At 46.2% G+C, this 13,310-nt stretch overlaps 1 protein-coding gene across 2 annotated transcripts in view; it reads left to right on the forward strand.

Annotated features, from left to right (window-relative positions):
- rnf212 (ring finger protein 212) overlaps positions 1-13,310 on the forward strand; it is a 171,696-nt gene that overhangs the window by 9,589 nt on the left and 148,797 nt on the right. For both annotated transcript variants that reach the window (XM_085975479.1, XM_085975480.1), the window contains exon 2: positions 11,988-12,113. In XM_085975479.1, the coding sequence (XP_085831605.1) occupies positions 12,002-12,113 (112 nt within the window). In that variant the 5' untranslated portion in view covers positions 11,988-12,001. The remainder of the gene's footprint in view (positions 1-11,987; positions 12,114-13,310) is intronic.

Consider the following 13,310-nt stretch of genomic DNA (forward strand, 5'->3'; position numbering starts at 1 on the left):
AGAACGTATAAATACAACTTCTGTATTTCCTTGCCGTTGTATACAACAGGCACCCTTATTTTCCCTCTGGGGTATACTTCCTGCCCCGTATATGTCTTCAAGATAATGGATGTGTCTTTCAAAGGTATATGCGGAAATAGCCGCTCGTAATCCCGTCGACTTATGACGGTCAGAGCTGATCCTGTATCTAGCTCCATTTTAACTGGGGACCCCGCTATCGTGAGGGTAACCCAAATGGTCTGGTAATCTTCTTTGGCAATTACATTATGTAATTTGAGACAGCTTAGTCTCTTGTTTCCAGAGTCGCTATCGCTCTTCTGGTCTTCGGAGCTACTGTCCGTCATCACTTGTACCTTTCTGTACTTTTCCTTATTGATTTTGTTTCTGTCAGTGGATTTTTTGTTTCCAGATCGGCATACACGTGCAATGTGTCCCATCTTTCCGCATTGCCTGCATGCTTTGTCCTTGAACCAGCAGTCCCTCTGGTCATGGGTGGATCTGCCGCAGCGATAACATCTCTCGAAACCCCGTGTCATTTCATGGGTGCCGAAGTGCTGTGGCTTTTGCTGTATCTCTGCAGCTCCTCTTGCTGCTGCTTCGTATGATACAGCCACACTGAAAGCCTTGTCCAGTGTCAAATCTTTCTCAGAAAGTAGCCTTTTCTGTGTTCCTTCACTTAGGAGACCGCAGATGAATTTGTCTCGTAGAGAATCTGCCAGTCCTGCCCCGAATTGGCAGTGCTTTGACAGCTTTCTTAATTTGGTGAGGTAGTCAGCGTTACTTTCATTCTTGTGCTGATTCCTCCTGAAGAATTTGAATCGTTCCGCTATCAGCAGCGGTGTTGGGCTTAACAATCTCCTTAAAATTCTTGTCCATCGGTTTGGCTGGAGTGATTAAGTTTCGTAACAGCCCGTATGTCCTTGCGCCCATCAGATTTAGAAGTACCGATGCCTTTTTATCATCCTCTACTTCATTCGCTGTGCAATATACCTCCACTCTTTCCACATATGTGGTCCAATCCTCTATATCACTATCGAAAGCAGTAATATTGCCAGTCTTAGGCATCCTGAAAATCAAAATGGCGCCTCCCGCGCTTTCCTTTCTTCCCTGCCGAGAAAAAAATGGCGCCTCCCGTGCTTTCCCGCCGCTGCCGCTGCTGACAACGCTGTTCTCCGTGGTTTTTATTTACACAGATATTTTTAATAGTTGGAGACTCGTTCCCGCCGGACTCTCTGGGACTTTTCCCTCCCTCTGCTTGGTCCGAACGCCGACCTGCTTTGCAGCGCCGGCCGTCTCCCGAGTGCTCCACTCTCCGTCTCAGCTTGCCTTCGCCTTTCGACTCGCTGCTCGGCCCCGCTGCAGAGCAACCCGATCGAGCCCCAGCCCGCCGACCAGGAAGGATTAGTGCAGTACCTGCCACCAGCCCGGCTAGCTGGTGAAACCACAGTTTTTCTTTTTTTTTTCTTCGACCTTCGTCTGAGGAATCGATCTCCTTGAGGTGCTGCCGAAATGCAGGTAAGTCCGTTGCCAATTCGTCGCCACTGTTGTATCCGTGTGTTAATGGAGACACGGAATGCAGGAGTTGGTTTAACAGGTGTTTACTGAACAAAGTCTGGAGGTGAACTAAAAGATACAAGACACTATACAGGCTTATATACCCGAGTGGTCACTACCGGTATTACAGTACACAGGGGCTCTTAAAGGTACATACACTACAAGATGGAGCATTGCAACCTGGAAGATTGAGAAGAGCGTTGGTGCGATGACACAGCCTTGCTTGACCCCGATCCGTACGTGAATTGGGTCTGTGGTGGATCCGTTGGTCCGGATCACGGCTTGCATGTCGTCGTGAAGCAGGCGGAGGAAGGTGACAAACTTTCGAGGGCGGCCGAATTTGAGGAGGACACTCCATAATCCCTCACGGTTGAAGGTGTTGAAGGCCTTTGTGAGGTCAAAGAAGGCCATGTACAGCGGTTGGTGCTGTTCCCTGCATTTCTCTTGTAAGAGAGCTTGGACCTGTGGGAGAGCAGCAGCGCGACCGGCGGCACTTAAAACCGGCGGGTTCAGCAGAGGCGAGGTCAGAGAGCTTGGACCTGTGGGAGAGCAGCAGCGCGACCGGCGGCACTTAAAACCGGCGGGTTCAGCAGAGGCGAGGTCAGAGAGCTTGGACCTGTGGGAGAGCAGCAGCGCGACCGGCGGCACTTAAAACCGGCGGGTTCAGCAGAGGCGGGACCAAATCAACAGCAGAGCAGAGAGGCCCACAGCCCCGAGACCGGAGAAGCAGCGGACCTGCGCGGGAGCAGCCCGAGGCGGGAGAGCTTAAAGGCTTGAGAGGGAGCAGTCAGAGGCACCGACCAATCCAGGTTCCAGGAGAGAGCTGGTGCAGTCGGGAGAGCAGGAGGCCAGTAACTGCTGGGGCAGTCAGGAGAGCAGGAGGCCAGTAACTGGTGAGTTTAAAGCTCACCTTTCGCGGGCTTTTTCTTTCACAGCTGGTGCAGTCAGGAGAGCAGGAGGCCAGTAACTCTTATATAAGTGGAGCTGTTGCTAAACCCGAAACACTACAGTGTAGTGTCTCCCACCCTTCCACCTCCTCTAACCTTTTAGGGGTTAGGGGAAGTTGAAAAGGTAGGTTCAATTTATTTTATTTCAGGAGCCTAACCTAGGTGGAAAAGGATCCAGGACAGGAGGCGGCAGTGAAAATACAACACCAGAAAACAGGTAGGTGACTGGTTGGTGAGTACTTTCACAAACTTATTCTAAGTAGAATTCAATAATTAAGCTAAATCGTAGTAAATAAAAGGGTCTTGTAAGGGTTAAGTCATGGAAGGGCAGCTCAGACCCGTGTCATGCTCCTCCTGTGCCATGTGGGAAATCAGGGACACTGTCCCTGACAACTATGTGTGCAGGAAGTGTGTCCAGCTGCAGCTCCTAGCGGACCGCATGGCGGCGCTGGAGCTGCGAATGGACTCACTCTGGAGCATACGCGATGCTGAGGATCTTGTGGATAGCACATTCAGTGAGTTGGTCACACCGCAGGTAAAGGCTAGCTCAGACAGTAAATGGGTGACCAAAAGGCAGGGTAAAGGCAGGAAGGTAGTGCAGGAGTCACCTGCGGTCATCTCCCTCCAAAACAGGTTTACCGTTTTGGGTACTGTTGGGGGAGATGACTTATCAGGGGAAGGCACCAGCAGCCAGGTTCAGGGCACCATGACTGGCTCTGCTGCACAGAAGGGCGGGAAAAAGAGGGATAGGGCTATAGTGATAGGGGATTCAATTGTAAGGGGGATAGACAGGAGTTTCTGTGGCCGAGACCGAGACTCCAAGATGGTATGTTGCCTCCCTGGTGCAAGGGTCAAGGATGTCTCGGAGCGGGTGCAGAGCATTCTGAAGGGGGAGGGGGATCAGCCAGTTGTCGTGGTACATGTAGGTACCAACGATGTAGGTAAAAAGAGGGAGGAGGTCCTACAAGCTGAATTTAGGGAGTTAGGAGCTAAATTGAAAAGTAGGACCTCAAAGGTAGTAATCTCTGGATTGCTACCAGTGCCACGAGCTAATAAGTTTAGAGAGAGTAAGATAGATAAGCTAAATACGTGGCTTGAGCAGTGGTGCAAGGGAGAGGGATTTAAATTCTTGAGGCATTGGAACCAGTTCTTGGGGAGGAGTGACCTGTACCAAGGGGACGGTCTACACCTGAACTGTGAGGGAGCTGATGTCCTCGGGGTAATATTTTCTAGGGCGGTTCGGGAGGATTTAAACTAATTTGGCAGGGGGATGGGAACCTAGGTAGTGGAAAAGAGGGAAGTCATATGAAGTCAGAAATAGATGGTAGAAAGATGAGAAGCAATAAGCAAAGGAGAGAAACACAAAGGGCCAAACTAATTCATAATGAGAGTGTGAAAAAAGCAAGCCTGAAGGCTTTGTATCTTAATGCTAGAAGCATTAGGAACAAGGTGGATGAATTAGTTGTGGAAATAGAGGTAAACAAGTATGATTTGATTGGGATTACAGAAACGTGGCTGCAGGGTGGGCAAGGCTGGGAACTTAACATCCAGGGATATACAATATTTAGGAAGGATCGGCAAAAAGGTAGGGGAGGTGGGGTAGCATTGCTGGTAAAGGAGGGGATTAATGCAATGGAAAGGAAGGATATTAACTCGGATGAAACGGAATCTGTATGGGTAGAAATGAGAAATAGCAAGGGGAGGAAAACGTTAGTGGGTGTGATATATAGGCCTCCAAATAGTAATATGGAGGTGAGGGAAGGCATAAAAAGGGAAATTAGAGAAGCGTGCGATAAGAGCACAGCTGTCATCATGGGTGACTTTAATTTACATATTGATTGGACTACCCAAACTAGTAAAAATTCTGAGGAGGAGGAATTCCTGGAATGTTTTCGGGACGGTTATCTGGACCAATATGTCGAGGAGCCGACTCGAGATCAGGCCATTTTAGACTGGGTATTGTGCAATGAGAAGGGACTTATCAGCAATCTTCTTGTACGAGGCCCCTTGGGTCAGAGCGATCATAATATGATCGAGCTCTCAGTCGAGATGGAGAGTGAGGAAATTGAATCAGAGACTAAGGTCCAGAACTTAAATAAAGGGAATTACGAGGGTATGAGACGGGAATTGGGTAAGATTGATTGGGTGGTGTTTCTGGGGGGATTGACAGTGGATAGACAATGGCAAGCATTCAAAGATAGAATGGAAGAATTCCAGAACATGTTTATACCGGTTTGGCACAAAAATAAACCTAAAAAGGTGACTCAACCGTGGATAACGAGGGAAATTAGGGACAGCATAAAATCAAAAAAAAGGGCATATCAACTGGCAAAAAAAAGCACCAGACCGGAAGATTGGGGGCAGTACAAGATACAGCAAAAGAAGACAAAGGGATTAATCAGGAAGGGGAAAATAGAATACGAAAGTAAACTTGCAGCAAACATAAAGACAGACTGCAAAAGCTTTTATCGGTATATCAGGAGGAAAAGACTGGTAAAATCCCAAGTCGGTCCCTTGCAGTCCGATTCGGGAGAATATATAATGGAGAATAAGGAAATGGCAGACCAATTAAACTCATACTTTGGTTCTGTATTCACAAAGGAGGACACAAATAACCTCCCAGGAATATCGGCAAACATAGGGACTAATGAGAGGGAGGAGCTGACAGAAATTAGTATCTCTAGGGATATGGTGCTGGGTAAGTTGAGGGGACTGAAGGCCGACAAATCCCCGGGGCCTGATAAACTACATCCTAGGGTACTTAAGGAGGTGGCCCTGGAGATAGCAGATGCTCTAAGGATCATCTTCCGGAACTCCATTGACTCGGGAACAGTACCCGTGGATTGGAGGGTAGCTAATGTTACCCCAATATTTAAAAAGGGGGGTAGAGAGAAAGCAGGGAATTATAGACCAGTAAGCCTTACATCGGTTGTGGGCAGAATGCTAGAGTCCATTATTAAGGATAAAATAGCGGAGCACTTGACAAATGGGGAAAGGATCGGACAGAGTCAACATGGATTTACAAAGGGTAAATCGTGTTTGACTAATCTGCTGGAATTTTTTGAGGAAGTAACTGGTAAAATAGATGGGGGAGAGCCAGTGGATGTGGTGTACCTTGACTTCCAGAAAGCCTTCGATAAGGTTCCACACAAAAGATTATCATGCAAAATTAAGGCTCATGGGATTGGGGGCAAAGTATTAACGTGGATAGAGAACTGGCTGGCGGATAGAAAACAGAGAGTTGGAATAAACGGCTCGTTTTCGGAGTGGCAGGCAGTGACCAGCGGGGTGCCGCAAGGATCTGTCCTGGGACCCCAGCTGTTCACAATATATATAAATGATCTGGATCAGGGAATTGGATGCAATATTTCCAAATTCGCTGACGACACTAAACTAGGAGGAGGGGTGGGCTCTGATGAGGATGTCAGGAGGCTACAGTGCGATTTGGACAGGTTGGGGGAATGGGCGGATACGTGGCAGATGCACTATAATGTGGATAAATGCGAGGTTATCCACTTTGGGGGTAAAAACAGGAGGGTAGATTATTATCTAAATGGCAATAGATTGGGCGATGGGGAAGTGCAGAGGGACCTGGGTGTTCTTGTGCACCAGTCACTGAAGGAGAGCATGCAGGTGCAACAGGCGATTAAGAAGGCAAATGGTATGTTGGCCTTCATATCAAGGGGGTTCGAGTATAGGAATAGGGATACCTTACTACAGCTGTACAAGGTGCTGGTGAGACCGCATCTGGAGTATTGTGTACAGTTTTGGTCGCCCCATCTGCGGAAGGATGTTCTTGCCATGGAAAGAGTGCAACGGCGATTCACCAGGCTGATACCTGGAATGGCGGGAATGACCTACGAAGAGAGATTAAATAGTTTGGGCTTGTACTCACTGGAGTTTAGAAGATTGAGAGGGGATCTCATCGAAACATATAAAATTATGGCAGGCCTGGACAGGCTGAATTCAGAGAGAATGTTTCCAATGGCCGGGGAGCACAGAACCAGGGGCCACAGTCTAAAAATAGCGGGCAAATCATTTAAAACAGAGATGAGGAAGAATTTCTTCACTCAAAGAGTGGTGAGCCTGTGGAATTCCCTGCCACAGAGGGCTGCGAAGGCTAATTCAATAAATATTTTCAAGAGAGAATTGGATATATTTCTGAAGGCTAAGGGGATTAAGGGTTACGGAGAAAAGGCGGGGACGGGGTACTGAACTGGTAAGATCAGCTATGATCTCAGACGAAGATCAGCCATGATCTCATTGAATGGCGGAGCAGGCTCGAAGGGCCGAATGGCCTACTCCTGTTCCTATCTCTATGTCTATGTCTATGTCTAATTGACACGCGGTGAAGATCATGTCCATTGTGCCCCTTAGTGGGCAGGATCCGCATTGTGACTCTGGGAGGAGCTCTTCAGCCACTGGGAGAAAGCGATTGAGGAGGATTCTCACTCACTAGAAGGAGACACCGCGGGACACACTCACTGGAAGGAGACACACTGCAGGACACACTAGAAGGAGACACTGCGGGACACACTCACTGGAACACTCACCGTGGGACACACTCACTAGAAGGAGACACACTATAAGGAGGTCGGGACCCAGGAGCGAGGACGGGACCCAGAAACGAGGTCGAGGCCCAGGAGCGAGGTCGAGGCCCAGGAGTGAGGACGGGACCCAGGAGCGAGGACGAGGCCCAGGGGTGAGGACTCAAAATCAGGTGGAGACAAGGAAAGAATAAAGGGTTTCAGATTACATATATATTGTACCAAATAAGTGGTCTGAGAAGTAATGGTTTATGTCCATGTTTGGAGTTTTTATTTCCTCAATTTCACTGTTAATTTTCACAAAACAGACTTTCCATATAGTCAACACCATGCCTTTTTAAAAATTGTTTATCCTTTTGAGCGAGTATATAAAAAAGGAAAGGGCAGACATGGAATTACTTTGGGCAGAGTTAAATAGATGGCAACAGAGGAAAACTATTATTGGTGGTATGCTATAAACAATAGGCAAGGGTGAAAGCTTTCATCTGGAACTATGCGATGAGCTAAGGAAGGCAACTGGTAAGAGACCAACTATAATAGTTGGGGATTTTAACTTGCCAGAAATTGATTTGTACAGTAATGTCTCTACTGGTAATATAGGGAAGGGATTTCTAAGTTTATGGAAGACTGTTTTATGACTCAGTTTGTAAAAGAGCCAACGAGGGGAAAAACATCTTGGATTTGATTATAAGTAATCAGGAGGATCAAATCTTCAACACAAAGGTGGCTGAGGCTTTAAATACCAGTGATCAGAATGTAATTATATTTGACATTACAAGGATTGAATAGGGTATAAAATCTATTTGTGGTTTGGAGTCCTGAGTTGCACACAGTACGCCAAGTCTGGTCTAAACAAGGTTTATTATAAATTTAATATTACTTCCTGCTTTTGTATTCTATTACTCTGTAAATGAACCCCAGTAAGAAATTCAAAGTAAAGAAACGCCATCATTTAAAACAAAGGATGCTGGAAATCTAAAATAAAATCAGAAAATGCTGGAAATACTCAGCAGGTCAGGCAGCACCTGTGGAGAGAGAAAGAGAGTTAACATTTCAGGTCGATGACCTGTCATCAGAACTATTATTTAAAAGATATTTACAAAGGATTAGCTTAGTCCATAGTATTTTTATTATTTTGTTCACTGAATGTGTTAGATAATAGGCTTTCTATTTTAAATATATAATTGTATTACACTGCTGATTTTTCATCAGTTTATTGTTTGATAAATTATCTTGATATATTAAACTTAGAATTAGGTCTGATATGATACTCTTAAAGACTGGAGAGAAAACTTATGGAGGCATAGGATAGGACCAGTAGATAAAAGCATCTACCAGACAGGGTTTGCCGTTCATTTTCCAGGCACGTTACCCTAGATCGTAAGGCAAGGATAGATATTCTTGAAGGTCTGGGGAGTTGGGATTCTCTCATGAGAGTGATGTAAGAGCAAAAAATAATCTACAGTAAGATTAAGAACATAGAAACATTCGGAACAGGAGGCCATTCAGCCCCACGGGCCCGCTCCGCCATTCAACAAGATCATGCCTGATTTGCACGACAACTCCATTTTCCTGACTTTGCGCCATATCCCTTGATGCCCTTAACTAACAAAAATCTATCTATTGCAGTCTTTAAATCTCCAATTGTCCTAGCATTGCCAGCCTTTTGAAGGAGAGAGTTACAAATTTCTACTAACCTTTCTGTGAAAAAGTGCTTTTGGATTTTACTCTTTCTAAACTCAAGGGAATTCAGGACATGTTTATGCAACCTGTCTTCATAATTTAACCTTCTAAGCTCTGATATCATTGTGAATCGGCGCTGTGTCCCCTCCAAGGCCAATATATCCTTCCTGGGGTGCGATGCCCAAATCTGAATATAGTACTCCGGATGGGATCTGACCAAGGCTCTACACAACTGAAGCATAACTTCCTCCCTTTTGTATTGAATCATAGAATCAAACAGCACAGAAGGGAGTCATTTGGCCCATTTGGAGTGTGCTGGCTCTTTGAAAGATCTATCCAACTAGTTACATTCTCCTCTTTCCCTGTAGTCCAGCACATTTTCTAGTGGTTCAGTTGTATGTTAAAGATGAAATGGCACTACAGGAAACTTTGTGTTATCCGGAGGCTTGAGCCACCGGCAAAAATCAGGAGCCATTTTGTTAGGTTTTCTTTCTTCTCGTGGCTTTTTTTTCAACAGTCAGGCTCTGCAACGTCTCTGTAGCTTAGCAACAGCTTCACAGAGACGCTTCCAAGGTACGGGCCGACTGTTTAGAAGCTGTTGCTAAGCAACAGTGTTTGTTGTCAGATACGGAGATGAAAAGCTCCGTATGCTTCAACATTAACGCTGGTGTATCCGGCAGTTTTGAGGGAACGGCAACAGCTCGGTCCCATCGGTGCCGGATAGCACAAAGTTTCCTGCATTTGAGAAAGAGCTGAGACCTCGCTTGATGCTATGCAAATATTCATCCCTCAACCAACACTACCAGAAAGATGAACACATTGTGGCAAAATGGCTGAGTGTCACAAGTTAGTTCTGACCTGGTCAGAGTGGGTTAACCTAGAGTGGGTTTATTAGTAAATGGTCTTCAGTTTGAATATCCATGTTTAGAGAGAAAGCGAGTGGCATATTTCTTGTTTTATATATTGAGAAGTATAGGTAAATGTATATCTCACTGTGTTGAACTATGTACAATTCAGTCATCTATCTTATGTGAATAAAACCAATTATGGGTTCAAACCTGTACCTTGAATTGGTAAGATTGTTTATCCAGTCCCTTGTTCAGAGAGAGAGGAGAATTCACACGGTGACACATGATTCTTTCCAGTATCTAGTGTACAGAGTAAGGGTTCTCTGTTACTTTGTCTGGTTTATGTTATCATTTACCTTGGTATCGGGCAGGGAAGGGCATTTGCTGGCTCATAAGGGATGCGAGGTCCACTTGCGGGAGAGGCTGGGGAAACTGAATCTGAGAACATATCCGGGCCTATTTTGACTTTTAAGCGGCGGAGCGCGTTGGTCGGTAGCCATTCCGGCGGCGAAGTGGCCCTCGTGATTTTGAGGCTCCGGCCTCTTTTACAGCTCTCCAGATTCGGCAAAGAAAAATGGCCTGGAGCTGCCGCCAGGAAAATAAGTTGCAGGGAAGGGGGCTCACGATTGTGGAGCGTGGGGTTCAAGGGTACTGCAGCAGCCCAGATTATTTTTGTGGGACCCGGAGGTACACGCTATTCTTTCAAAGCCCACAAAAATAATTTTAAGACTCACTTTTGCTGGGCCTCTTTTCCTTCATCACCTGTGAAACTGGCCGACCTAAAATGGCAGTCAGTGTTCTATTTCATGATAGGATCCCGATTTCCATATTAAAAGTGGCCTAACCCCTGAAACAGGTGGCACTTTGGACACCAAGAGGCCGGCATTTAAAATGACATCATTGGTGTTAACGGGGCGGTAAGGCTACTGACCCTATTTGAGGGCGTTTACACCAGTCTAAGGGAGTGAACATAAGAAATAGGAGCAGGAGTAGGCCATTCGGCCCTTCCAGCCTGCTCCCCCATTCAATAAAATTAGGGCTGATCTTCTACCTGTAAGATTAGGATCACAGGCCACACGCACATTACCCAAAGGGTTTTAGCAGTTGCCAGGCTTTTATTAAAGAGCTACAGTTTTAATGCATAATCAGATATTACATATGGTTTAAGCTGAGTATAATAGACATACAACCCGTGACAGTAGAGAGCGATCTGCGACTCCCGAATCGGAATGCCACGACCGGACGGACGGGGAGACAGTACGGTGGTCTCGGATTGGCTGGATTCCTGCAGTCTGCTGCAGCGGTCACTTCCGTTAGGTCATCTCTCAAGCTGTTGGAGGTGTTAGGCTGTCAGCCACCTCAGAGGCTAAACTTGACCAAGGTGTTAGGCCGTAGCCACCGCGGGGAAGCCTTCGCCCCTGACTGCCTGATTTCCTCTCTCGGTCGTCTATATTTATATAGTTATTTCAGTGGGCTGGTAATCACCTGGTGTCAATCATTTGATCCCCATCCTATTGTCCAATTGTGAAGCGGGAAGGCATCCCTCGCCGTCCCTTTCTGCATGGCTGACGAGGCCTCCCTCTTATCTTTCTGAGGAATGTTTTGCTATGTTTCTTTAAGGACATTTTATGACTTTTCGGCTCCATTTTTGTCTATTATCCCACCACCCTGTGTAGTTTTGCATTTTACGATTCCCTTATCACTTCTCTTTGTCTTTTGATGCTTGTTATTCGACCTTGCTGGCATTTCTGCTGTCTGTTCCCGGCTGCATCTTGTCAGTCTCTGTTCTAAGAATTAAAACCCATCTTTGAATCTAACAGCTATTTCTTACATACCTCAACTCCACCTTCGCACACTTTCCCCATATTCCTTGGTTCCCTTAGTATCCAAAAATCTATCGTTCTCTGACTTGAATATACTCAATGAACGTGCATCCACAGCCCTCTGGGGTAGAGAATTCCTTTGAGTGAAAATTGACCCTCGTGTAAGAACCCAAAACCCTGACCATGGTCATCTGATAGCGATTTGTGGGACAGTGCTGTGTGCAAAATGGTTGCTGCAGTTACCTGCATAAAAGTGGTTGCAATCCATTGTACCTGAAGCATCTTGGACATCTCTGAGATACGATAAGGTGCTATAAAAATGCAAAATTCTTCCTTTGATCCTTGGCCTGCTGTTTAATGCATGGCATAAGTCAGCATGAAAATCCCATGATCCATAAAGAGAGCAAACATTTTTAGTTGGATTTGCTAATTAAGATTTTATCAGAGAGGACATTGCTTTGTCAGCAACCATAGTATATATTTTATTTCAATTTGTTTTTCTTATGGTTAATTGTGATTTCTTTACCACTATTCTTGCATTTGAAAATAAGGATTCAAAAATTACATTTGAATTTTCTTCTTCAGGTTGCCCAGATGACATGGCCCTTTGGGTTTTTTGTAACTACTGTTTTCAACAGCCCAAAGCAAATAGCTGCAGATTTGCTCTGACTAATTGCGGACATGTTGTCTGTGAAGCATGTCTCAAAAAAGGTAGGAATGGAATACAGTTTTACATTTTTAAGAGGAGGCTTACTGTTTGAGAGGTGCTCAATTGCAGTGCAGGTCTAAACTGAACTAACTCTAATTATTATATTATTTAATGTTAAAATGTGTTTTTTTTGTTAAGAGTGAACTTGCATTTATATAGTTACAGGGCTCAGGAACATCCCAAGATGCCTCACACCCAATGAATTATTTTGGAAGTAAATTCACTGTTTTTATGTAAGAAGAACTTGCATTTATTTTACCACCTTTCACGTCTTCAGGATGTCCCAATGTACTTCACAGCCAATTAAGTGCTGTTGAAATCACTGATGTAGGCAAATGTGGCAGCCAATTTGTGCACAGCAAGGCTGCCCGATCGCAGCCGGCACCCGCAAGAAGAGGTGAAAGTGGGCAGGTGCTGGCAGGTGGCCCCAAAAAAAAGACCACCTGGCACCTGCACTTTAATTTACGCCACCCCGGCCGCAAAAACGCCCCCCTGACCCTGTCGGACATAGCGTCCGGCGACAGGTCAGGGGGCGCGAGCCAAGTTTGCAGCCGGGGCGCGAGCGGGGCTCTGCGCATGGCAATGACGTCATCGCCGGAGACGCAGCGCCGCGGGCCGCTACTGGCTGCCGCTGCCGCTAACCTCCCGCTGAATTTTGCGGGAGGCGTTAGTGGCGTCGTGCCCGGGCGCTGGGTGCTTCGCACCCCATCTTGGGGCGCTAATGGGAGGCGCAAAGCAACCGAATTTTTCCCCCATAGACTCTTAACTGTCCTCTGAAGTGACCTAACAAGCCACTCTGTCAGGACATCTAGGGATGGGCAATAAATGCCAGCCTTGCCAGTGACACCCACATCCTGAGAATTAATTTTTAAGAAGTACATTGGAATCTTTTATGTTCAGCTTAAAAGGGCGAACATGGTTCGGTTTAATGTCTCATTTGAAAGACAGCACTTCTATCAGTGCAGCATTCCCTCAGTGATGTGTCAGCCTAGATTATGTGCACAGAGTTGATTTTAACTCTCCAGCAATCAGCTGGGGAGAGATCCGGTCCATTTTGAGTGCTGGGCTCCATTAGTATTCCGCTGAAGAGTTGGACCCCGCCCCCACCACCCCACGTGTCCTGCTGAAGTTCACCGGCATCGGGCCTGTGCAATAGTGGCCGGTATGGAGGCCGACCTGGCTGACAGAAAGGTAGGTGG

This window comes from Somniosus microcephalus, chromosome 2 (genome assembly GCF_052327205.1).
Source record: "Somniosus microcephalus isolate GS21.2 chromosome 2, FLI_Smic_1.0, whole genome shotgun sequence".
Classification (NCBI taxonomy): domain Eukaryota; kingdom Metazoa; phylum Chordata; class Chondrichthyes; order Squaliformes; family Somniosidae; genus Somniosus; species Somniosus microcephalus.